Source organism: Rattus norvegicus, chromosome 4, assembly GCF_036323735.1.
Source record: "Rattus norvegicus strain BN/NHsdMcwi chromosome 4, GRCr8, whole genome shotgun sequence".
NCBI lineage: Eukaryota > Metazoa > Chordata > Mammalia > Rodentia > Muridae > Rattus > Rattus norvegicus.
In genome coordinates, this window is record NC_086022.1 from 12,040,164 (window position 1) to 12,067,087 (window position 26,924).

Sequence of the window (26,924 nt, forward strand, 5' to 3'; positions counted from 1 at the left end):
AGACAATGTAATGAATTTTTGCATTATACATTTTATGTAGCTCATTCTAATGATACACTAAGAATATGAAGACACTAAGAACATCTTTTATTACCTGTTTTTTTTTTATTGTTTTTTTTTTCCGGAGCTGGGGACCGAACCCAGGGCCTTGCGCTTCCTAGGCAAGCGCTCTACCACTGAGCTAAATCCCCAACCCCTATTACCTGTTTTTTATTAGTTATACTTAGTCAATCCTAGACAGATGATAAATCTATCACTGTATTGTAGGGGAACCTTGTGAACTTTTCCTCCAAATTACCATTTAAATATTATTATTATTATTATCATCATCATTATTATTATTCTCTGTCTCTGTCTCTCTGCTGCGTGCGCATGTGCGCGCGCGCGCGCGTGTGTGTGTGTGTGTGTGTGTGTGTGAGAGAGAGAGAGAGAGAGAGAGACAGACAGACAGACAGACAGACGGATGGACGGACGGACGCCTGGGTACCTGTGGAGGGTAGTAGATGGTGTTAGTGCCCTGGGAGCTGGAGTTACAGGCAATTGTAAGCCCTCTCACATGGGTGCTGGGAACTGAACTTAGGGTCCTCTGGAAAGCAAGTGCTCTTAACTGCTGAGTCATCTCTAGCCTTCTAATGCCCATTTTATACTGAAAACCATAGTAATCATGATTTTTAATTACTCTATGAACCCTGACCTTTTAAAAGTCTGTTGGGGGGCTCCTGTACAGGGATGGTGTGTTCTAAGTGTTTTAGCTAGGTGTGATGTCAGACACCTGTGATCTCAGCATTTGGGAGGCAGGGACAGAAGGTTTGCCAATTTGAGGCCAGCCAGCCTGAGCTGCATAGTGAGACAGAAGACAAAAGAGAGGAATGGGGGTCGGGAGCTGTGAGGGTAGAGACACAGAGAGGGGATAGTGTTTTGTGGATCTGTTGGTCCCTGTCAAACCACCATCCAGTTCAGTGGCTTAGCCCAGCAGGACTTCTGTGTGTAGGCTTCACATGGCAAGGGCATCTAAGATTGGCAGGAGTCTCATGACTGCAGCTCTGTAGGGCTCCAGTTCTTTCCCACACAACCTTCCTGGTGGTTTGGGCTTCATTAACTGTGCGGTCTGAGTTGCAGGAGGAGGAACCATAAGTGCAGTCTTTTGGTGGCGTGCTTAGCACGCTCGCTGTGTTGGTTTGGTCAAAGCAGCTATAGGACTAGTTCAGATATAAGCATGGTTGTTGATAAATACTTCTTACTTCTCATTTAGACTTCATATCAGATATTCTCTTCCTGGACAAGGTATTTTTCTGAAGTCCTGGAGGATTTGAAAAGAATAGGAGATGGAAATGAGAGGCAGGCTCGCCATATCTCCTTCTATTGTCCTGTCTTCCCACAGCACCCTTAGGGCTGGTTGCCATAGCACGCTGACTTTCCAACAAGTTCTTATTTGTCCTTGGATTAGGCAAATGATGTTTGATTCAAACATACTTCCTTGAGTTATAAAAAAAAAAAAAACGCTCAAATTTCAGTAACCAGATAGGTAATTTGTGACTTATAGGGAAACCAGGCTTACACAATGGATGCTTGGAGTCCCACAGTCTCCTTCTGCTGTTCCTTAGGTGTTGAGCAGTTCCTTTATGGGCAGCCAGCCCCACTGCATCCTCTGCTTCTTTATACATTTTATTCAGACTCTTAGCTGTAAAATCCAGAGATGGAGTCAGTTTTGTTCTGTGACATAATTTGAACAGTTACCTCTGCTTTGTTTTCCTGAATTTCACCTTGTAACTGTGAGAACATTCTGACAGCACTTAATTAGCTGTCACAATGGGTCCTTTGAACAGGGAAGAAGTTTAAACTTTAATGGCATGGGGCTGGTGAGGTGGCTCAGTGGGTAAGGTGTTTGCTTCCAAGCCTGACACCTGTAGCTTAATCCCTGCAACCCACAAGGTTGATGGAGAGAACCGACTCCTGCAGGTGTCCATTCACCTTCACATGTACCCACACCCCAGTAAATGAATAAACTTAAAAAGTCATGATGTATCACTGCCCGTGAATAGAAACTCGATTGTCAAAATCATAAGATGAATATATATACACATACATACATACATACATACATACATATATACATAAACATTTTGTTTCACTTTGTAATGAGTACCTCATGATGAAGGGGGTTGTATAAAATTATATAGTATATATAGAGTAGTAATGAAGAAAATATTAGCTTCATAGTTCAAGTTTTTTGTATTCTTCAGTTGACTGATGATAAAACCAATGAACCAGCCTGCTTCCATCCTAGGCTTGAACGCTATCTTACAGTAAAAAGAAAGTAGGTTCATTCCTGTTTAAGATTAAATCTCTGCTTCTCAGGACTTGGCTGTGCCCCGCCTGTAACCTTAGCTACAGATGATTCCGTACGGCCTGTCCAGGAACTGCAGCCGTGTCTGTTTAAAAGGTTGTTATAACCATCTTGCAACCCTCCCTTTGTTTCAAAAAGTTGTTAGGACTACTTGGTTATACTTCTCCTGTAACCCCACCTCCCAAATCCCCATTTAGATGTTCCCGGGTCCTTGTATGAACGAACGTCTTGCTCTTGTTCAATGCTGACTTGAAGGGAGGGGGAGGCAGCCTGTGTACACAAGTTTAAAAAACAGCTTACTTTAATTAATTTGGCCACGATGATTTGGTTGGTGGTCTTTTTCCTCACACCTTTGGGATTAACAAAAACAATTATAATGCTGTATGTCTTTGGAAACAACACTTTTAAATGATGAATTTTAGTCAGAGTGTGAGAACGGAATACAATGATATATTTGGGAAGGTTTTATTATGTTAGAATATATAGCAATTAATTTCATAGACTACACTTGTTAAATGCTACTTAGAATCTTACTGAACTGTCTAGTATAATTTTAACTACTGTGCTCCAGAACATATTAGAGAAAAATAGGAAGTTAGTTACCCAGCAGGGAATTTGTATTTTAATTTTGTTCCTTTCACCTTTGAAAAGAATGAAGCATTTAAAAAATATAAGAGTATATTTTGAATACTTCTTGATATAACCAGTTTGTAGGAAGCCAACAGTTACATAATCAAGGCTTTGCTGTGGTGTTAATAGGTTCCATATTCAGTAGGCATGCAAGGGTGGATAGAGTAGCGACTATGGAAAGTCTCTTGCTGCTGGTGATAGACAGAAAGTCTCTAAGTTGTTGTTTTATTCTGTGGTCACTTTCCATTTTTCCCTACATAGTCTTTAGTGATGCTTTTAATTGTAACTGTGGCTCATCTTGGAGCTGGGCCTGTTTAAAACAATGAGATAATGTTATGAATGTGGGATACAGACAAGGAAGAGCTTCAGTCAGTCAGCCAACACTGATGACTTTTCTTCTTCAGTTCTTTATCTAGCCTGTTCTTATAGAATCTTTTCTATAAAATATATTAATTATTCAGATCTCCTTTTTAGTATTAATATTCCTTTTTTCTTATGAATTTTGTTGTTGTTGAGACAGAGTTTTTCTGTGTAGCATGGTTGTCCTGGAACTTGCTTTGTAAACCAGGCTGGCCTCAAACTCAGAGATCTGCCTTGCCTCCCCAGTGCTGGGATTAAAGGTGTGCACCACCATTATGATGAAAAATTTTAAAAGATCACTTTGATACAAATAGGAAAGGAGAAGTCAAAGTATCTCTATTTGAATATATGGTTTTATACACAAAATCCCCTAAAAAGAAATCCACCAGGAAAATTCTACAGCTGATAAATACTTTCAGCAAAGGAGCAGGATACAAAACTAACACACAAAGGTCACTAGCCTTCTCATATGCAAATGACAAACAGACTGAGAAAGAAGTCAGATACTTTTCACAATAGCCTGAAAAAATATCGTGGGATAACTAACCAACCAAGTGAAAGACTTGTAGAATAAAAACTTTTAAGACATTAAAGAAAGAAATTGAAGACATAGGGAGCTGGAAAGATGGCTCATGATTCTTGGATTGGCAGGATTAATAGAGTGAAAATGGGCATCCTGTCAAAAACAGTCTGCAGTTTTAATGCAGTCCCATCCAAATCCCAGCACAGTCTTCACAGAGATGGAAAGGACAGTTTCAGCTAGGTAGCCAGGGTAGTTAAACCTTCCTGAGGGATAAAAGGACTTCTGGAGGCATCACCGTTTTCTATCTCACACTGTATTACAGAACTATATACTAAAACCGATATGTTATTAGCATTAAAACAGACATGTTGATCAATTCATTCAAGTTGCATACCCAGACATAAGGCCAATGAACACCTGATTGTTGACAAAGAAGCAAAAAAAAAAAAAAAAAAAAAAAAAAACCTAACTGGAGGAAAACCGGAACCTTCTTTAGGAGGACGGAAGGAGGAAGGTGGGAGGAGGATAAGAGTGATCCCAAAGGATGCTCTTTAGGGAGGTGAAGTGACACAAAAGAGGGCAAAATAGCAATAAGGGTGTCTGAAACAGCTACGCAGAAACCTATCATTAACTATTCATCTGGAAAAATCCATATTACATGTAGTTGTGCATATTAGTATCATCTATAATTTTAATGAACTTTTCTTACACGGGTTAATGGTGCTCCCTCTAAGAGTCAAAGACCACCTAACAAATACCAGCCATGAAAAACACTCCTGTGAGTTGTTGGCCAGAGCTGTCCAAGACACTCATAAAATACACAACCTATTGTTGTCTTTGACTGCTCCCCAGAGACGGAATGTAAGTTCTTGTGCTGAAGACATCATGTACTTCAGAAACGGCCCAGAGACCCTTGAACTGAGCTGACCTAGATCCCTCCTTTCTGAGGACTACCTTTCATGGAGCCAGTAGGCACCATGTACTACATAGTCACTAACAACAATTTTTAAGTGTTTATCTTTATACTCACAGTAAGTGTAGTCCTCACCTCTCCTCAAGGAAACTTCTCTTTGCCAGACATGGAGATCACTACAGAAAACCACACCAATCAGTGTGCAGGATTGTGGAGCCTAGTCCCAATGGATACATCTACAAAACACTCCCAACCCAAGGCTTGCAGAACTTGCAGAAGGGGTAGAAAGATTTTAAGAGCAAGAGGATCAGGAAGTTTGCTGTGAGATGTGTCTCCTGATAATATCAGAAGCTGCATCCATATAAGTCTTGACTTCCCAACATGATCCAAGCAAGAGTGACACCAGAGGACATGCCGAAGTGGGCAGGGAAAAGTCGCCCAGGTCTCACTCAACCTTACTGAGGCAGCAGAGGAAAGCTGAGAATTGTAGAGATGATCTTTCTTAGGGAAGAGCACAGCAATTGGTTGTCCAGTGTGAAAGGGTGAACCCTGAAAATGTACATACAAGTAACATTATACAGACTAAGCATGCTATATTTAGGAGTGTATCTCTTTATCAATATCCATGTCTATATCTAATCTATCTATATCTCTGTATCTATCTGTCTCTGTCTCTGTCTATGCATGCATGCAAGAACTAATGAAAGAAGAGTCCATGAATTTGAAGAAGAGTGGGAAGGGATGTAGGGGAGGGTCTGGAGGAAAGAAAGTAAAAGAAATGTTAGAATGAAAATCTCAAAAATTTTCAAAAAGTTAAAAATAATCACCTTGAAAGGATTTTTATTTTTAACCATGTATACATTGGTTCCTTCAAAGCTTCACTAAGCTGCAGTTCACAAATAAAGTTTGTGTATGTTGTACTCAGGGGGTAGAGGCAGCTAGATTAGGACTTTGAGGCCAGTCTGGGCCAGACCCTGTCTCAAAAAAAAAAAGATGTATATGTTTATTATGTATACCATGTTTCTGACTTTTGCTCACTTGTTTTTTTTCCCTGTTTTTGAGAAAAGATCTTCCTATGTAGCCTAGACTTTAAATTCGCTATGCAACCCAGGCTGGCCTTGAATTTTCCTATCTCAGCCTCCCAAGTGCTGGTATTACAGAGTTGACCAACATAACATTTTGATATATGTCCACATTGTAAAGTGATGAAATGGAACAGAGCAAGGCTTGCATCACTTGTTTTGTATGTGTGGTGAGAACCTTTCACACCTACTCTTGATGGTTTTCATGTATGCCTAGTCGAAAGCTGGGATGCACTCTCCTCTCCAGCATCCTCATTGGTCATTGCCATACTACTCTGTTTCTGTGTTTCAGGTTGCTTATTTCTTACATAGTATCCTCTAGCTACTGGATTGACTTTGTAATTTAAAGCTGCTATGGGTTCTGAGTGTTATCATGCACACCTGTAATCTCAGCACCTGGGAAACTGAGGAAAGAGAATGGCTAAGAGTTTGATGTCAGTCTGTGTTACATAATAGTTTAAATCCAGTCTGAGCTACAGAGCAAGACACTGCCTCAAAGAAATAAACAGCAAAGGGTTTCCCCTTTGCTTATAGAAGCTTATAGAGGGAAGGGTCGTTTGTGGTTTATGGTTCCAGACATAAAGGAGTCGTATCACTGTCATGGTGGGAAACATGGCAGTAGGCAGTCATGGCACTGGAGCAATAGATGAGAGTTCACATCTCACTCCATAAACCAGAAGAATAGAGAGTCAACTTAAAATGGCAGGAATCTTCCCTCATCAAATCACACCTTAGTCCCCCCCAAAACAGACACAAACTGGAGATCAAGTATTCAAATGCCAGCGATTTATAGGAGACATCTTATTCATACTGTCTCACTGGTATCATCAGTCTTTCGTTCTAGTTATGTTGGTGGGGGGAGGGGAGAAGGGGGTGAGAATGAATGTGTGACGCTTGATCACACACTATCACTGACTTCCTTGATGACTAGCAAAGTTGAATGTTCCCTTGTCATTTGTTAAGTTTCTGTCTGTTTAACTGGGTCTTGTTTTCCTACTGGGTTTTCTGCCTTTTTCTTAAATTGATCTTTATATATTCTGGACTTGAGAGTTTTGGTTGTGTATGTACATTATGAGTTGAGCTGACAACAATTTCTTTTACTCTATAAGATTGCCTGAGCCTTTTAGTGATATCTTTTGAGGAATAAATAATTCATTTGTTTGGTTTTTTGTTTGTTTGTTTGTTTGTTTGAGATAGGGTTTCTCTGTGTAGCCCTGGCTGTTCTGAACTCACTCTGTAGACCAGGCTGGCATCAAACTTTGAGATCTACCTGCCTCTGCCTCCCAAGTGTTGGGTAAGATTTTAACATAATTCCAAACCTTGTTTATCTAAACAATTCTATAAAATAAAAGGCACAGTACAAATGTGTGTTTTTCTGATAATCTTGGCTTGATAATGGACTTTGTTTTTATTAAAAAATAAGCCATATATCACTCAAGTCACCATGCATTAATATATGTGTTGGCAAGAACATGTGTTTTTCATTTAGGTTTGTCTGTAGACTTTGAAAGACAGTGGGACCCAGGTTATGTGAGTTTGTGGTGTTCTATATTACTGAGTGAGAACAGTATTGCCCGGCACCATAATGAGTGCTTTTAGTTGCACTATAAAATTTAATCCAAGAAACAGTCCTTGTAATAGAATGCATAGTTAACACATCTTTTCAAGTATTTTTCACAACTTTAAGATGATCTTTTTTAAATTATACAATTTAAAGTAAAGATTGTTTGAATGTTTTACAACTGGCATTCCTGAAAGCTGAATGAAAATTGTAGAGGCAAGTTTTTATTATTTTATGATATTGATACTTTTGTTAGAATCTTGCCTTAAGGTTTGCCTGTGGACATTGGTTTTAAATGAATGTATAATTTATGTTTGCAGCTAATTTCCCAAGTAAGGAGTAACTAGCTGTAGGAGCACCTCTGAATAAAGTATTAAGGCTGAAATAAAATTAATTCAAATATCTCACACTACTCTGTGTTCATTTTCAGGTTGAAGGTTTGGAACAAATGTGGAAAAATGTTCACCTCAGAGATAGGGGTTGTAGAAGAATGGCTGTCAGAATTTAAGGTAATAACAACTCTTCTAATACAGAAATTTTATCCTAAACAAACTTTGTCTGGGTTGAAATTCTAGTGGTGTTTTATATTTTATGTGACTACCGTATCATCTGTGGGAAAAGAATGCTGGACTGGATCGTAGTAGGAGCTATTTCTGCACAGTGATCTTTTGTGGAAGAGCAGTTCCTTTCCCCCCAAGTCACTCAAAGGGCTTATTCATCTGCTTATTCTCTTCCTTCCATGTGACATTACCATGGCCTTGAATGTTGATGTCACTCCCCGTGGCCATCAGTGACCTGTTGTCAGACATGGGGGAGTAGTGGAACGCATGACAGATAGAAGAAGGCAGCAAGGTATTTCCTAATCTCCACCAAGAGGTCTTCTAGAAGGCTGGCATAGGAGCTGTGCTAGTAGAGCTGACTTAGGCTTTGTGGTCTCACGAATGCTTCTCTGTGATAGCTAAACTGTATTCCTTAAACCTGCCAACCCTTTCCTCCTCTCCCCGAGGAGCACTTCATCATCCTCAATCACTGACAGGAACCCAGACATGGGGACAGACTTACAGTACAGTATCACCAGTTTCCCTGGCTTGCTGGGGGAAGGAAACCGTTGCCCAACAACAGTGACGTCACCAAACAAAGGAAAAGATAAGGTTTGGATAGCATTTGGAGGAAAGGCATTTTAGGTGAAATTTAAATGAAGCCATTTTTGATAGGTTCATATCAAAGCAGGTCTGTGTGTAATATATATAACTAGTTTTCAGTCTAGCCTGGACTTGAAACTGAACTCAGGATCCTGCTATCTTGGTCTGAAGCCTTCATCTGTGATGGAAACCAAGGCTTCTCCTCCTTGACAGTAATTTAGACTCTCCAGGCAAGAGGGGTGTGTGCCATTCTTATTGGCGATACATGTTCAGATGACAGAGTTTGGATGATCTGTGGTTTCAGGCAGGGATTCTCAGAAAGGGTACAGTAGTAGTCACTCAGAGGAGTTGTGCCTATACGCCAGTTGCTAAGCAATCATTAGAAAAGCCACATATGTGTCCTGCTAACCTGCTGGCTTTACTTGATTCTTTATTCTAATCCTCATGAGCAGCGGACAGGCTGTGTTACTGTGTTAGTACCTATTGCCACCAATTGAGTGTGCGAAGGTTTCTTCATTCACCATGAAGCAGTGTGGAGTGCAGAAAAGTACACTGTTTGACACTTTTTGCAGATTCTAATATTTGGATTAAATTTTATATGTGCTTCGCACTCGTTAGCTTTATAATGGTCCTTAGGAGTTTTTAAGCTCTTCTCGGCTTCAAAGGTATTTATTTATATGTTTTGCTATACATTGTCATGATTTTGGAGTGAGGGCCAGTTGATAGAACTTTGCTGATTTAACTATTGAGTACCATTTTTTTTTGTCAAATGTGGGAAAGCCAACATAGCCAGTTACTGATTCCTTAAAAGGGAAGTGTGCAGAGAAGTATGTTAACTATTGGCCATTGGGGAGGGGGATGATTACGACCAATGTTTAAGATCATAGTGCCTGTGTTAGCCCTGTGTAGGCCACCTTGACACAAGTGTAGTTACCTGAGAGGAGGAAAGCTTGGTTGAGAAAATGCCTTCATGAGATCAGCTGTGGAGCCAGGCCTGGTGGCCCACGCCTTTAATCCCAGCACTCAGAAGGCAGAGGCAGGCAGATCTCTGTGAGTTCAAAGCCAGCCTGGTCTACACAGTGGGTTCCAGGATACCCAGGGTTACATAGAGAAACCCTGTCTCAAAAACCAAAAGCCAAAACAAAACAAAACATTGGCTTGTGGTTCAGACTATAGAGAATTTTCTTCTTTAGTGATTGATTGGGGAGAGCCCAGCCTATTGTGAGTGGTGCCATCTCTGGGCCGAACGTCTTGAGGTCTATAAGAAAACAGGCCAAGCAAGCCATGTGGAGAAAGCCATGCTTCCACAACCTCTGCATCAGCTCCCGCCTCCATTTGGAAGTGTAAGCCAAATAAATACTTTCCTCCCCAACTTGCTTTGGGTCATGGTATTTATCACGGAGATAGAAACCCTAAGATAATGCCTATCTGCTAATTCTTTCCCATTCCTTCCATAAAGTTCAGATACCCAGGGAGTGCAGTAGCGAGGATAGAGAGGGCAGGCAGAAGTATTGGCAATAGTGTGTTCCGGTGTCTGAGGGGAGAGGAAAGTTATCTGGTTAGCAAGAAGATGCAAAGAGGACTTGTGCAAGAGCTAGCTGGAGAGGCTGTGTTGGCAGATTAGTGCCATTGGGTAAATAAACATATATTAAGGATACAGGGATTCGATTTCACTCTGTCTGAGAAAGGCATTGCAAACCTGGAATGGAGATTGTCGTCGATAAGAAATCAGGGAGTGGAGTTAGACCAGAGTTGGAAGACGGGGTGTGAAGTGTGGGTTCTCAGGTGCGTCAGATACGTCCTGCACTTGTACATTTTTCTTGGTGCTGTGCCTAGAGGACCTGTGCGTAGTGGCACCCTCTCCCACAGCAATGTAACAAGCACCAAATCTTGCTTTCTAAATACCGTTGCTCTGAAAGCAACCAAGAGTATGAAAGCATAAGTATCCTCTAAGTCATGCTTTGTCATTAAGATGCATTGCTATGGCTTACAACATTTTGTGACATTTAAAAAATTTAATATAAAGATAAGGAAACTTTTCCATTGAGAGAGGGAGTGACAGAATCATAGGCCACACGAAACAAAAAGTAATGGTAATTCCTTTCTCCCTGTTCAAATTAAATTTACCAAGCAAAACTCCAATCGATTTGTCTCTGTGATGCTGCGATGTTTGGATGCTCTCAGATTTATGTTATTACCAATTCAAGGGGTTTCCCATCCCTTGTCCCACCCCTTGTCCCACCCCTTGTCCCACCCCTTGGTTACTTTGGTGAGCGTTCTCCAGTATGTTAATGTGTGTTGCACTCAGCTGTTGGTTTGATAATGAAAGCAAGATTATCAGCAGTAAACCAAGTAACTCTAGGTAGAAGAATGCTTGGGAACAAATATGTTAAGTGACATTGGAATGAGACCACCTTTTCCAATTATTTGTGATGCGAGACTATGTGTCTTAGTAAAACATTTTAAGAAAGGAAATTTGTTTTGATTTTTAATTTCTGTATACATTATATATACATATATATATGCAAAAAAAAGCTTCTTATACCTTGGAGGTGACTGTGCCACTGATGGGCCCTGGAACTCACATGTGGATTCTGGGGTTCAAACTCTGGTCCTCTAGAGAATAGCAAGAACTCTTGATTTCTGGGCTGTCTTTCCAGCTCCCACTCTTCCTCTTTTACTTTTTGTTTAAAAACCATTAAAGAAAATCCCATTATTGGCCTTTTGGGTTTGTTGTTTGTTTGTTTGTTTGTTTGTTTGTTTGTTTGTTTGTGTAGCACAACTGTGCACCATTATTGTAGTTGACTGGGTGGGCTGAGTGAGCACGGGGCTGACTGGATCCCAGCGGCAGGGGTAGTTTACTGAGTAACCATTGCAGCTCAATGAGTAGCATCAGGGTTGCTGCAGTGCTGTCCCTGCTCACAGTTTGAACTCCTCCTTTCACAGTCAGACTCAGCAGAGACAATAGAGTTTGCTTCCTGTAAAGCTCAATCCAAAAACTTACACGCCATATAAACTCCTGTAAATTATTTTCTAGTGGACTGGATAGCTTGGGGTAGGGTGAGGTTAGGAGAAAAGGTACTTGCCACCAAATTTGATGACCTGAGTTATAGCCTGGAATCCACAGAGAGAACTGATGACTCCCACTGATTGTTCTCTGACTACACACTAAATAATAAAAAATAAATGTAAAAGTTTAAAATAAAATATCATGCTTGTAGAAAAGCAGTGTCTGTACTAGCTAACATATTGTAGTAGTCTCTAGGTAGATACTCGGTCTCTGTAATAGCTAAGGTGTTGGGAGTAGTCTCTAGGTAGACTGACAACGTGACTAAATAAACTAGGGTCTCATGAATATTAAATATTTTCAATGACTTATTCATAAAAGTTTCAGATTGCTTTGTATTTTTCTTAAAGCTCTCTATATATTATAGAACAGATTCTAGGCTCCTACGTTTTTCAGTTTTCTGATACTCAATGTGTGCTTAAAAATCCATTTTCATGTATGGAGCTGTTGATGGAGTTTGCCTGTTTATTGGATCTTCACCCATCCGCCTGTCTTCATTAATTCTGTTCCATCCAGTCCATGCCACTCCTTACATTTTGAAGCCATCTGCCAAATGGTACTTTAGTAGGAAGCGTCTGTTTTCTTTAAAAATGTGCCAAGAATAATTTCAATTTTTTTAATTTTCATCTCCATTCTGTGTTCTACAGTATGAGAAATCTGATAATTGAAAAGGCCAACAGTTCTTGAGTTCATGGAGTCCTTTAAGATCAGTTCTTCAAAGCACCATTTGTTTATTTTCATGGTTATGTATTTACCATATGCATATGGGTGTTTTGTCTGCATACATGTCTGTGTACTGAGTGCATGTCTGGTACCTGCAAGATCCAGGAGAGGAGGTGTGACCCTTGGGACTAGAGAGAGAGCTGTGAGTCCTTACGTAGGTGCTGAGAGTAGGAACCGTGCCAGGTCTCCCGTGTTCCTGATGCTGAACAGTCTCTCTGTCCCCAGCCTAACGCACCATGAGCGCAGTAGTTAGACTCTCTCCCTCTGTAGGACAGTGACTGTCCTCATCCAGACTGTGAGATACTGATGGCATTTTGAGCTGTGTCTGGTTTTAAAGGCATTCTTTTTCTCATTTGTTAACAGAAGCTCCAGGACTCTATGCTTAACAGAGTTTGAGATTTTAGGAAAAAGATGTCCTTTTATCTCTGGCTATTTCTTTTTCTCTTTTAAAAATATTTTATTTAGTAATATTTATATATGCATGTGTGTTTTGATCAAATCCTTCCCCAGTTCTCTCCCCTGCAGTTCCTCTCCTATCCTTCTCTCTTACTTTGTGTCCTAATTTCATGTTTTTACCTTTAAAAATTAAATACCCACTGGGTCATTTAGCCCTGCCTGTATGTGTATGGATGTGGGACCATCTACTGGAGCATGGGCAGCCTCAGGATCAGCATGCCTGAAGAGAATTGACTTTCTCACACCCCTGCAGCCATCAATAGCTAATAGCTCCTCAGATGGGGGCAGGGCCTCAGGCCCCTCCCTCTCCCTGCTAGGACTTTGGCTGCCTGATCTTGTGCAAATCTTGTGCTGTCTCAGATGCTGTGAGTTCACATGTCAACTGAGCCGTCATGTCTGACAAATGCTGTTTCATGCTGACATCCCGTCTCTCTGGCTCGTACAGTCACTGTTGCAGGTTCATTGTTCACAAGTAAACTATTGATGACTTTCCCCCCCCAGAGCATAAAGCCTTCCTGCACCTTGAGAGCTAGGAAGTAAAGAAACATCCAGGATGTACAAGCTTGGCTTTTTCATAGCTTATTACGTAGATATGTGGTATCTTTAACAGTTGAGTTTTACCCTAAGTTCTGGAGGGTAAACAAGAGCAATGGCAACAAAACAAGACAACAACAAACAACAAACAAAAACAAACAAAAAACCACACACACAAACCACCAAAAAACAACAAAAACCCAAGAAAACAAAAAAATAACCCTGGAATTTGGAGAGTGTTGTCTTTGTGACCCTATTAAATAACAGCTCAGAAGGGCATGGCGCATAGCCTGTATTGGGCTTTTTACTAGATAGCCGTGGCTCTCTAGGGGTGTCACTGTCCCCATTAGAAGGTAGCTCATTTTATATATGGCTATGGATACATTTTAGGAGACTTCTATGGTAGGTTTCCTTAGGACATTTCAAAGGCCTTTAGTGTTGAGAAATAGGGTGAGGGGTAGGAGGACAGGGGAAAGAGGGAGTGTGGGGAAGGATAAGTAACCCTGGAGCCTCTGGCTGACCCACAGAAAACACTCTATGTGCTCCTATAGACTGCACAGTGTGCTTCATTTGTTCTAGGGACAAAACAGTGTGCTTTATACATGTCTTTAAGCTTGTTTTAATGAGATTAGAAGTCTGATGCCTTTATATAAATTTTTCCAGCGTTAGGTTACTCTTGATTACATGACAGAGATGGAATGTTGTCTGGAGGTCTTTTGTTACTTGCCTTTGAAATACTGAAGAATGCCCTAATCTCTGCTGTATGGAGCAGTGCATGGAAACTGCTTTTGTTGAGGCGGCTGTTGGAGCTGTTGTTCTGGAGAATGGTGGAGGTTCCCAGATGGTTCACATTGACTTACCATGCTGGTAAACAAAACTTTCTTATTAAATTAGGAAATCCTAGTCACTGATGTGTCTTCAGGCAAAATATGACCTGTTTTTAAAGAATCTTCCTGAGAACAGACAATGGTAGTTCATTTCCTTCTGCCCTCAGTGCTCTCCCAGCAGAGGTTTGCATCTGAGGCTTTTTGTGCAGTGATGGGGATGGAGAGGGGAAAGGACAGCTTTCCCTCAGGGAGGAAGAAAAGTAAGAACGAATCAAATAGCCTTGCTGTAAGAAGCCATGCAGCTTAACTTTCTATGCATACTTGCACACACCTAAAGCTGTGCGTTCCAGCCACAGCCATGTTAGATCAGGAAATACTGGGCTATGGGGCATGTGGAGAGTGCATAGCGTGACTGTTAGGAGTGTTAGTGGTGCTGTGTCTGCTGTGGGAATGAGTGAAGGGACCTGAGTGAGCAGTGACTTGGGGGACAAGCACTGCTAATGAGAGAGGGTTTAGAGGGTCCTTTTTATTTTTGTTACGGTAAATTTTCTCTTCAGTTTTTTCTGCCACTTTTTCACCCACAGTTATATGAGTTACTACTGAGAGTGTCCCTCTTTCTTTTTTTTTTTTTATATAGACAGTTGATTTACTCTAAACAGCAACACAGACAAAACGCCATATAAACACAAAGGAAGTGGTGCAGAATGCAGATGCTGGCCAACTTTGGATCTGAGGCTCATAAGCAACAGCCCAGGTTTCTGAGAAAGATGAGGGTAGGGAAGGAAGGAGGGACAGTGTGGTTCTGTCATACAGCCAGCTGGAGGCCAGAGCTCTGAACGATGGGAACCATGCCTGCATCCGAGCGTGACGCAAAGAAACTAGCTCCTAGGGGCTTACCAAGTACAAAAGTTTATCATTTTACAGCAGTTGAAATACTGACATCAGTATTAAAATAAAAGCAAGTTTTACTCAATAATCAAAAATACAAAAGACTGAATATGCCAGCGGCGGAAATGGAAAATGGCGCCCGCTTAACCCTCCCAGGCTACTAGTAGCTGTACAGAGTGACTTAGATCTGCAAAAGGTTGTAAACAAGTTCTTGCCAAGCCAATCCCTTTCTCGTCATGGAGCCCGGGGCCACTGCTTATGAGGGGGCAAACTTCTTCGCTTGTGCTTGAACCCTTTTCTCATATTCCACTCTGTTTTGGCAGTAAATTGTATAGGCCTCTGCTTGAGCTGGGTCTTGAATATTTGGTTCGTTTAGAAGGTCTTGTATTCCTAATAAGACCTGTTTGATCATGATAGCTGGCCGCCAGTCCCTGTCTGCCTCCAGGATGGACAGGCATACTGTGCCAGAAGGATACACGTTTGGATGAAACGGTGGTGGCTCAAATTTACATTTTGGTGGTGAGGACAGATAGTCATCTTTGAAAAGCATCCATAGCTTGAACAAGGCTCCTTCCCACGGAGTCTCCTTCTTTCCAGGGATAGCGCACTCCCAGTTCATCAGGTTCATTGTGCCATCAGGGTTCTTTGTTGGGACAGCCACAAAGCCAAAAGGATGGTCCTACCTCCAGGCTTTCCTCTCCTGCGCAAGTCGGTTGAGGGCAGTCCCCGACATATTCAAAGTCCCTGGGCGACTACAGCCTGGACCGTCGCGGCGGCAGAGGCCCCCTCTTTCTATTCCTCTCTCTGGGGTGTAGGGTCCCTGTGTGAAGAAGTAGTGCTAGCAGGCTATGGTTGATGGTCTGTGTGATGCTTTGTGTATGTTGGACCCAGGGAGTGGCACTATTTGGAGGTGTGGCCTTGTTGGAGTAGGTGTGTCACTGTGGGGTGGGCTTGGAGACCCTCCTCCTAGCTGTCTGAGGATGCTCAGTCTGTTCCTGGCTTCCTTCAGATGAAGATGTGGAACTCAGCTCCTCCTGCACCATGCCTGCCTGGATGCTGCCATGCTCCCGCCTTGATAATGGACTAAACCTCTGAACCTATAAGCCAGCCCCAAGTAAATGTTGTCCTTGGTCAGTGTCTGTTCACATGGGGAAAACTCTAAGACTGTCTGTATTATATCTGGCAGATTTAATTTGTTGTACTACAGTTCCGAGTTCTCAAGTTCTGAGGAGTCTAGGTATTCTGCCCAATCCACAGTGTAGACTCAGTACTGACAGTAGCATGGAACTCAGGGGTATTTGGATCAGCTGGACTGTGGTGTACAGGTTAGACACATTATCAGATCCTCATAGACCTAAGGAGATCCATCACTCCTGATGCTTTGAAGACAGAACTCTGTTTTTACATGTCGTTCAATTTTGTTTCTAATCTAAAACGCAGTTAAAGGTGAAGGTTTTTTCATTTGTTTATAAATGTGTGGGCTTGCATGCATGTGTTCCTGGGTGTTTGCATGTGTGTGGGTACACTTGCACATGTGGGAGTGCATGTGTAGGTCCACAGTTGAGACTAGGTATCTTCTTTGATAGCTTTGCACTTAACTAATGAGAGGCAGAGTCTCTGGTTGAACACAGAGCACACCATTTGGCTTTCCCTGGTAGTGCCCCGTCTGGGCTCCACCTACAGAACACTGGGGTTACAGTCAGCAGCATGCCTGCCCAGCGTGGCTGCCCAGAGTGCCTGCCCAGCGTGGCTGCAAGTAGGAGCTGGAGATGCTAATTCCGGTCTTCACGTTTGTGCAGCAAGTGCGTCACGCCTGAGCATTGCCCTGGTCCCAGTGTGAGTTCTGATGGTGATATACCCTGTTGGTAATAAGAGAATAAAACTATATTTTAACTTGTTGTTTAGTTATAATTTATTTCACATAAAATTCACTGTCTTAAGTAAGGATGCAGGGTTGATTTTATTTTATTTATTTGTGTTCTTGTTCTTTGGATATTTTTATAAAGTTACACCAAATGCCAGCATGGAATTCTGGAAATACTGTGTCTTTTAGGCAGTGTTTCTTAGTTTCCCTCTCCCTGCTCTAGGCTGTGTTAATGACCCATCTATATTCTTTTCTTTTATATGAATTTGTCTGATTTAAAATTTCATAAAAATAAAAGTTTTTTTCAATTTGTTTAGACACTCCCAGAAACATCTTTGCCAAATTATGCCACAAATTTGAAAGACAAGAGTTCTTTAGTTTCATCTCTCTATAAAGTTATCCAGGAGCCACAGAGTGAGGTAAGTACATTCCAGTTTGTATGAATTCAATTGATTATTTTTGTTTAATTATGAAATATAACACACATATGTAAGAAAATGTATATATCTGCAAAACAAAAATAAAATGAATTTCAGTGTATCATTGTCCAGAACAAAAACTAGAATCCTTACTTACTGTATCGCCAAATCCATCTTTCTCTGTTTTCCTTCTCTGTGTGTCTGACTCTCCATCGTCTTGAAATATCTAAGTAACTTCAAACAGTCTTTTTTCTTCAGCAAATATTTATGTGCCTGCTGTAAGCCATCACTGTGGTGGGCATTTGGGGCTCAGAAAGCAGCGATCTTCCTCCTGAGAGAGAGAAGCGAGGCTGAACAGCCATGCAGGACAGAGTCTCGGTGGTTTACATGCTTGTTCCCTCTAACGGTCATCTGGGAACATACTTACCACTGTCACAGATATTAAGAGAGGGCCTGGGATAGGTTTCAGTGGGAGAGGTCATGCCTAGCACACACTAGGTCCTGGGTTCAGTTCTTAACGTAAAGAGCAGGAGAAAACCCTGGGACAAATATGGGGTTGGTGCTGTTCACAAGGTGAGCTGGTACCTTAGCTTTCTTACCCATCTGTCTTGTTGTGAGGTGATGCAGAAAGACGCTTGGTCTTGGACTACCTAGTTTGCAGAGCTGGGAAGGAATGCATTCTTTATAAGTTACCAGGTATCATAGCAACAACAACAATAAAAAAAAAAAAGAGAAAACAGAAACAGAGAGAGCAGACCATGGACAAATACAGACAAGTGACCCAAACACTCCTGGCAGCAGGGAGGTTAAGGAGGTGCGGAGGTGCAAAGCATTCAGTGACCGCTGCAGTTTGGTCTGCTCGTGCCTTTCCTTTCTGGGACTAGAGGGAGACAGCACTGGAATAGAGGGAAAGGGAACGAGTTGCATAATTCCTTTTGTTTTGAGTTTAGGAAAAGATGGGGCAGGTTTACACTCAATCACAGTCTCTCTGTCTCTCTGTGTCTGTCATCTGTCTCTGTGTCTCTCTTTGTCTCTCTGTGTGTCTGTCTCTCATGCCTGCCCTCCTCTCTCAGCAGGGTCTCACTTTTTAGCCCTGACTGTCCTAGAACTCACTGTGTAGACTAGGCGGGCCTCAAATTCATGGAGACCCATTACCCCTGCCTCCTAAGCCTTGACATTGCTGGCCTGCTGCTAATCTCTTACTCAGTGGTAGATAACACGCCACATGGATCCACGGGCCTTGCAGCAAGACTGTACGATGCAGGAGATGCTGTCTTCTGAGTAATTACTTTGTGTTGGAGGGAGTACAGAGTAGCCTAGATTCCACTTAGTAGGCTGTGGAATCCACTGCAAATGCGACGCTAGCAGGCGTAGGGATTTTCCTGACAAGCCCAGTCTTCATCTGGGGTAATTTAATCAGTTACGTTTGCCCGCTCTCTCCTCACCACAAAGCATCTCCTCTTTTCTCTTGTTGCCCAGGCCTCCTTTACATGCCGCCCTCCACTGCCAAGGAGTTTGTGCTATGTTTCCATAGGGAGATACAGTACAGACTGCCACTGGGCCATTAGCAACCCAACACGTGCAGTTGCCACCTTACAATACAGTCATGTTATCTATACCTGCATTTCTCACATTGTATATTGTTGTTTTCCGACATTTATAAAAGTCAGATCTCTCTCCTTTCTGGCTCTTGTGAGTGTGTGCTGTCCATCATGGTATGTAGCCTTTCTGTCTCCATTTCCTTGTATGAAGAAATGTGGCTAGTCATAGTCTACTTACAGTAGAGTGGGATTGATCGTGTTTCTGTGTAAATAGTCTTTTGCAAGCTGTAAAACAGCAAACAGATGTTGGCATTTATCTGTATTGACTTCAAATGCGTAATTTTAATGTTTTTGCAAGATGGTTTTTTTCTTTTCTTTAAATCTGTCTTCACTTAATCATGCTTTCATTAGGCAAATTTTTTTTTAATTTGGGATTTAAAACTGGTCATAAAGACTTTGAGTGTATTTTGATTAAAGATGATTATGTGTTCTTTCAGAGTGTCTTGAATGAATTTTCTAGCAAGGTTTATAATTGAAAATGCTTGTTAAACTTACCAAGCTTCCTGGATTGAGACAATTAAAGCTTGCTTGGGGATTTGGAAATGAGAGTGTTGGAGCACAGGGCAGTCACTTTGGGCTTTCCTTCCGTGTGAGATGGTCTCAGCCTTGCTTTCTAACCACCGTTGTGGTGTGTAAAATATCTTCATGAGTAAGTAGCTGACAAAAGGTGGATAATAAGGAAAATATCCTCATGAGTAAGTAGCTGACAGAAGGTGGATAGTTTGTTGGTTTTTTTTGTTTGTTTGTTTGTTTGGTTTTTTTTTTTTTTTTTTTTTTTGAGACAGGGTTTCTCTGTGGCCTTCATTGTCCTAAAACTCACACTGACTGGCCTCGAACTCACAGAAATTAACCTGCCTCTGCTTTCCCCACCCTCTACCTCGCTGAGTGCTGGGATTAGAGGCATGTACAACCTTTATAAAGTCTGCTTGTCTGGTTTTGCTTTTTTTGTTTTGTTGGTTGGTTTCGCCTTTGTTGTTGTTGTTGTTTTGGTTTGGGTTTGTTTTGTTTTGTTTTGTTTTGGCACTGAGAATGGAACCCACAGCCCTGGGTACGCTGGGTGACACTCTGCCTGAGCCGCATTCCCAGCCTTGATTTTAGGAGAGGCTGGTTTGACTATTCCTTACCTTATTTGTTTAGTGTATTTGAAATAAAAAATGTCTACTCTTCGTTGGTTTCTCTTTGCTGTAACGATTGGTAATAGAAGTCTGCCTGGTGTCTTGGTTTAATCTATTTGGTAACGAAATAGATAGTTTGTTCAGGTTTCCGTGAAAAGCAGTGCCTGTGAGTCTCCTGACACATTTGACCATGTTTGCTCTCAGTGCACGACTTAAAGGAGCAGTTGAGAGATATGGGAGTCTTTTAACTTGCTTCTCTGGTCTTTAAGAGTCTTTAATAAAGATATAGTTATCGCTACTAACATAATTTAATTGGTAGTGTAGTGGGAAAGAAAAAGGCGGTAGATGATTCTTATCTGTGTATAAAAGGACAGTAACCATGGCTTCAGCAGTGGTTTGGTGTAATGGCTCTGTAACTGCCCTGCTACACACTAGCCATTGCACACATGGGAGCAAGCTGTGGGCCAGGATTCCTGTTTTAGTTCCTTCTGCCCTGCGCACAGACCGTTATGTGTTGACTTACTAAGAAGAAAGGCATTAAAGAAGAGGCTTCCACAGCTTGGCCAAGAGGTAAAACTGCTGCAGACCTGAGTAACAGCAGTTGCTAAGAGCAGTAGAGCGTATTGCTGACGTGTTATGGTGTCCCGTCACTAGAATCTAAACTTTCTGAAATAGCTGGCCAGTGACTAGGTTTGCTTCAAGATTAAAACATTTGTATATTTCAGACTTAACTGCTCTGAGAAACCTTCTATAATGCATACAATGATGTCATTCACACACATGTTCACCATGTCATCTTCTTCCAGTTACTAGAGCCTGTGTGTCACCAGCTCTTTGAGTTCTACCGCAGTGGGGAGGAACAGCTGCTGCGGTTCACTCTGCAGTTTCTCCCCGAGCTGATCTGGTGCTACCTTGCCGTGTCAGCCAGCAGAAATGTGCACAGCAGCGGCTGCATTGAGGCCCTTCTTCTGGGGGTTTACAACCTGGTCTGTATTTCACAGATAACAAAATGCTTCTCATTTTAGTAAAACTACTATTCATTTAACATAAAAAGAACCTAGGGGTATTGGGGCACTCTATAATTAAAGAAGTTTTTATGGGTTGAAATGAAAGCTGAAACTTTCATAGAGATAATAATTTAATAATAGTAATAATAATAATAATAATAATAATAATAATCATTATTATTATTATTCCACCACGAGTGGGGTTTTATTTTATTTTGTTTTGAGACAGGGTCTTGCAATGTAGCTCTCACTTGGCCTGGAGTTTGTTACGTAGAATAGGCTGGCTTCAAACTCACGTAGATCGGCCTGTCTTTCAAGTGCTATGCAGGACGGAAGGCTTGTGCTGCCGTGCCTAGTTACTACTATTGCTGAGTTTTCATGTTTAGTATCTGTTTAAGTGTATTTGTAAGCTGGTTTTTGCCTTCACTAAATAAATAAATAAAGCCAGTAGAAAGACCTACTCTGAGATTCACTAGTCACTAGAAGAGGGAGAGATGTTGTAATTAATATTATAACCTCAAAAAATTAAACCTGGACAAATTGTCCTAGTAACTTAATTTTATTTTTAAAATGTTACGTGTAAAGGGTGACCTTTAAGATATTTCCTTTTCCTTTTGTAGGAAATAGTTGACAAACATGGACATAGTAAAGTACTGAGTTTTACAATTCCGTCTTTATCCAAACCATCTGTATACCATGAAGTAAGTAGCTTCTTATCAAAGGGTATTTGCTGGGTCCTAAGCTCCAATAGTCCCACAAGTTAGGTGCAGTTACCTGTGCACAGAAGTGAATTATTAGTACCTCAAAAGGTACTGATTATCACCACAGAGTGTTTACCCCTTCAAAAATTAAGTCAGAATCACTACAGTATCGAACTGAGATCTGATAGTGAGAGCCTTGTTGGAGGCATTTTGTATCTTTGTATAATGGGTAAGGCTCATCTTAATTTGTGTCTGGGTGGGGGCATGGTGGATAATTGTGTACTCCATGATGGAATTTTGGTAATTAAGCATTTTAATTTTCACTTGTGGTTTAGTTTTTAACTTTTTATTAAATCTTGGAGTAGGAATGTGATAGGCAGTCTGACTATCCCTACGCTATATGGTGTGCTAGTAGGCAGTCTTCATGCTTTGTGCATTCTCAATATCACTTTCAACAAAACAGCCTCTTTGCTCTAGCCTTCCAGCATTGGGTCTATGGCACTGACCGAGAGTGCACTCTCCCAGCATGGCTTATCAAAAGTCGTGTACAGTGGCCCCCATCCTCAACGGGAGATGCTGACAGCACAGAACAGGTATACTGCAAAGGCACAATTCTAGTATGCTAAGTTGTTTAAAAATTGTTTCAGTAAATGTATAATGATTAGTGAGCTAAATGTGGATATCAAGTCATTTTATAAAAGAATCAGACCTACCTAGACGTACCCCTGGGCTTTGCTACAGGCATTATCTGGAGTTTTGAGGATGCATGACTGTTACTTGCAGACTTCTTTTTCCTTTGAGTTTCCTTACTGTATCTGTAATGTGTAAGCCTAGTTCTGCTGTTCCAGGCCGGCTAACACTCCTCTGGTCTGTCTTCAGGTTTGAAGTGCTGACATTCCTTCTGCTGTGTTACAACGCTGCCTTAACCTACATGCCCAGTGTTTCTCTCCAGTCACTGTGTCAGATCTGTTCAAGGTAAACCACATTTCCTAGATTTCTAATACTGCAGCATATGAATGTAGGACTGTTAGTCTGTTGCATACCTAAGTTATTTTTGTGTGATTGTTGGTTTAAAACATTACATAAGTCACCCTACCAAGCACAGAGAAGGTGGCTTAGAAATAGTAGCTACCAAAAACCACATGATGAATGTCCAACTGAGTAGTGTTTGGGTGGAATATTAAATCAGAAGGAGTTATATTACTTTTAAAAAATGGCATGGTCATAACCTTTTAATTTGTGGAATATGATTGGGCATTTCTTTTTATCTTGTTTGCTTTTATTTCTATTGCTATATTTACATAATTGGTAAGGGAGTCAGTGTGTTGTAATCACGTCTTACTTTAGTAACAGGTGTTAGAAGAATGGAAGCGGGCACTGGCGATCAGAGTCCTCTGAGCAGAGGCTCAAGCGCCCGTGAATCCCCGCCCCAACTTTGGGCACTTGGTATGAGAAGTCAAAGGGCAGAGACAGAACATGACTGAGAGTCCAAAGACCCTGGAGGGTTATATTTTGGACCTATGAATGGACAGGGCTATTGCCAGCTCTGTTAAGGCCAGATGTTTGGTGGCATCCCAGCCTGGCCTCGGGGCTTTTCTTTCTCTTTCTAGGCTTTGGCCTTTGCTTTGCTCTTAGGGGTGTGGGCCTGTCACATGGATGGTCTCCTGGTCCTAGCATTGTACCACCTTCCCTGGCGAGCCTCTGCGCGCTCAGGCCCTGGGACTTGCTCACGAGCTTGAGTTTGCGGTTGGCTCCCCGTCCCTTCTTCCGAGGTGCAGGGCACCCTGTATCAGATGCTCTGGGTCTCGGCCCAGGGGTGCCCATGCAGACAGCTGTGCTGCAGTCTTGGCAGCCTGAGGTGTAGGACCTCCACGTCCATTCGACTCACATATTCTCAGTGGAGCTGAGTGTCAGGAGGCTAAGAAGGGCTAGAAGGACGAGGCCTCTGAGCTGCGCCTCACTTGTCGCCTGCACCACTTCTCATCGTGAAAGTTTTGTTTGCCTTAATTTTTACATTATTTGCTTTGGACATGTTTAGATCCATTGTAAACAGTATAAAACGGCCTGTATTTTATTTATTGTATGTTTTTCAGCATCTTTATTATTGTTGTTTTAGCTTTTTCAAGACAGGGTTTCGCTATGTAACCTTGTCTGTCCAGGAACTCACTCTGTAGACCAGGCCGACTCTGAACTCACAGAGACCCACCTGCCTCTGCCTCCCAGGTGCCAGGATTAAAGGTGTGCATCCCTACGTCTAGGAAGAGCATTAAAATTTTTTATATGTCTGAAATTTTTAATGGATATTACATGAAGCTTGAGTCTAGGTTATAGTACTTTTTCTCATCCTGAAATTTGTACCAAGAATTTAGTCAGGAATTGAAGATTACACTAAGGGTCTGTTAATGGTAAGTTCCATGGAATGTCCCCAGAGTATTGATAATCGAATTGATCAAAATCAGTAAACCAGCCAGTGAGCATGTGACTACCAGCTACAGACACTGCCTGCCTTGGGCTTTACAGTCTTTTCCCACTATAGCAGTCAGGGAAATGTTACGGGCCTCTGTTCGGGAGAGTGGTTTCTAGTGGTTACTAGATTTGTAATTTGTATTGTTGGTTCATAAATTTTAGAACATCATCTGTACTTAACAAGTACGTTTCCTTCCGTCTTCCAGAATCTGTGTGTGTGGATATCCCCGACAACACGTAAGAAAGTACGGAGGTGCAAGCAGCAGGATACCGATCTCATCTGGCTTCATGGTACAGATGCTAACAGGCGTGTATTTTGCCATGTAAGTGTGTCATATACACAGCACACTGTTGACCTTTGGCATATTATAGCTTGTCAGGCTGTTCCTATAACAGCATGATCTCAATAGATAATCATATTTATAAATGAAAAGGAATCAAGTTCTTAATAGTTTGATCATTTAAAATACATATTTTAAAGTTGTGCAGAATTTCAGACTGACTAAAACACTTCATTGTTTTTAAAATTCAGGGTCAGAATGAAGATGGGTAAAATGTGAACGTACTCAGTTATTCTATACGTGGATTTTTTAAAAAATTCCAATAACTTATTTTTTCCGTTTCTAAAAATTCTAGCTCTTAAAAAGCACATTGGAGAATCTTCTGTCAGAAATAATCCATTTCGTAGTGACTTAGGACAGTGTGTATTTGCATCCTGTCTTGCCCTTTGTAATCCACACATGACACAAATGACAAGGCACTTGCTTTACAGCCACCTGATACTTTTACTCTCTCTGGTGGATAGTGAGCCTCTAGACTGAGGGAAGAACGTGTGGCCTAGTCTCCTGTCCCTCATAAAGTTTTACTGAGGACAGTTGGGTTCATGAGTGTGCACACTGGCTGTTGCTGCCTCCCTGTTGTAATGGCAGTGCTGTGTAGTTCTGATAGAGGGCGTGTCCCACAGCCTAAAGCATGGGAGTGGGGGAGAGCGTTGGTTGTTGTTGCTAGAGGCAGCATGTCCTTAAACTGATGCTACAGCTTCTTCCTCAGAAGCTTGGAGTTAGAGATGGGGGCCTGGCTCTAAAATACTTGTTTACTGGCCTTTAAAGAGAGCTCTCCTGAGCTTCCTGTTCCATTGTTTAGTACTGCCCACGGGGCTTGGGAGTAATGGTTTCTTCTCCTCACCTCAGTGTGCCTCCCTCCATCTGTCTTCATGCCTAACTTACCTTCATTCACTCCGTAGACTTGATCTGCAGTTGTCCAGAACAGATCTCTCCTGACATCTCAATTTACTTGTGCATGCTCCAGTCTTTTCACCAGAGCATTTGAAATAGTGGTTATAGTAACTTAAGTTACCCTGATAGCTTCAATATTTGGGTCACCCTGGAGTTAGTTTTCTTTTTTCTTTTATTTACTGATTTTTTTTTTTTTTTTGTGGTATGGGGGTTGAACCTAGTGTTTCATGTGAGTACTACTTTATCTTTGGCCCTGGGCTTAGTTCAGTTAATCACCTCATTCGTCGACAGCGTTCTTTCCTCTCGTTATATATTCTATGTCTTATAATTCTTGATGTTCACGATCTCACTCAGAAGTAGGGCAGTAGAGACGTAGGTAAATATGATTTATGCCTGAAAACCAGAATGGTTCCTTATCTAGCATACTGAGGAAACTTCGCTGGTGGTGCTACAAAGTTGTTAGTGCCTAGGGCTCCAGCAGCCTTAACAGAAATAGTGAAAAGCAGGACAAAGGAGTTCTACTCAGTGTAGCCATATTGAGAGAGGAAGACATTACGGAAGACAAGAGGGATATATGGCCGCAGTCCGCCTCTCGAAGATCCGTCATTGTCCTGACAAGTCGTCAGACTGTCGACTTGAGTTCCTGGAAGGCAAGCTTCAGCCCCAGTCCTTCTCTGCCAGCAAGAGACTCTTGGGGAAATTGTAGTTCCCCAAGAGCTTCAGTGGGCTACAGCTAAAGGGAAGGACACGGGTGTCTCTCTTTGCTCTTGTTAGCATGGTGGCAGGAGGGTTGTGATACTGTTGCCATAGTTACATTCTGGGTGACCTCTACAAATCTCACTACTTTTACCTAGAATTTTGGGTAGGAGCTGGATTGCTGATGAGTTTTCCTCCTTCAGGTCTCTCTGTGTGCCTGTCCCTCAGAGAGGGTCTCTTCTCCCTTTTTTTAGGCCCTCCTTCAGCAACAGAATGTTGTTCCTAGCTGGCCCACCCTTCACCTGCTGCAGCACTTGGGGGAGCAGGTCCTGTGTCTCACCTGGGTGGCACAGTAGAACTGGCCCTGGTTGGGGCAAGGGGCATGGGTGAGCCAGCCTGGAGGGTCTGAGCACAGGAGAGCTAGCTCCACCCTTCTGGCTGTGGCACTTGAAGAACTAGCCAAGGCATTGCTGGAGAGCTGGCCCTGATCTAGGACTCTGTGTTGGCCACCCCAACATCTACCCCACCTATGAACTGCTGGAGTGCATAATGGGGCTGGTCCTACAGATCCAAAGCTGCTGGATCCCCATGACACAGAACAGCAGCAAGATATCTGAGAGGAGCCTTGGTGAGGAGCCTGTATTGATAGTGTAGGAGAAGCCAGAGACATTGAAACAGAGCAATGGCTTGCTGTAATAAACGTTTGCAAGAGAAGGCTGGATAAAAGCATAAAAAGGTGTATGGTGGACGCACTAAAGCTTCTCAGT

At 41.9% G+C, this 26,924-nt stretch overlaps 1 protein-coding gene and 1 pseudogene across 3 annotated transcripts in view; one reads left to right on the forward strand and one right to left on the reverse strand.

Annotated features, from left to right (window-relative positions):
* The window catches only part of Hycc1 (hyccin PI4KA lipid kinase complex subunit 1), a 106,813-nt gene that overhangs the window by 15,472 nt on the left and 64,417 nt on the right, over positions 1 to 26,924 (forward strand). For all 3 annotated transcript variants that reach the window (XM_017592774.3, XM_006235961.5, NM_001191969.1), the window contains exons 2-8: positions 7,847 to 7,925; positions 17,235 to 17,336; positions 20,859 to 21,038; positions 21,680 to 21,760; positions 22,238 to 22,353; positions 22,640 to 22,735; positions 24,433 to 24,549. In XM_017592774.3, the coding sequence (XP_017448263.1) occupies positions 7,875 to 7,925; positions 17,235 to 17,336; positions 20,859 to 21,038; positions 21,680 to 21,760; positions 22,238 to 22,353; positions 22,640 to 22,735; positions 24,433 to 24,549 (743 nt within the window). In that variant the 5' untranslated portion in view covers positions 7,847 to 7,874. The remainder of the gene's footprint in view (positions 1 to 7,846; positions 7,926 to 17,234; positions 17,337 to 20,858; positions 21,039 to 21,679; positions 21,761 to 22,237; positions 22,354 to 22,639; positions 22,736 to 24,432; positions 24,550 to 26,924) is intronic.
* Positions 15,178 to 15,932, reverse strand: Ube2i-ps6 (ubiquitin-conjugating enzyme E2I, pseudogene 6; annotated as a pseudogene).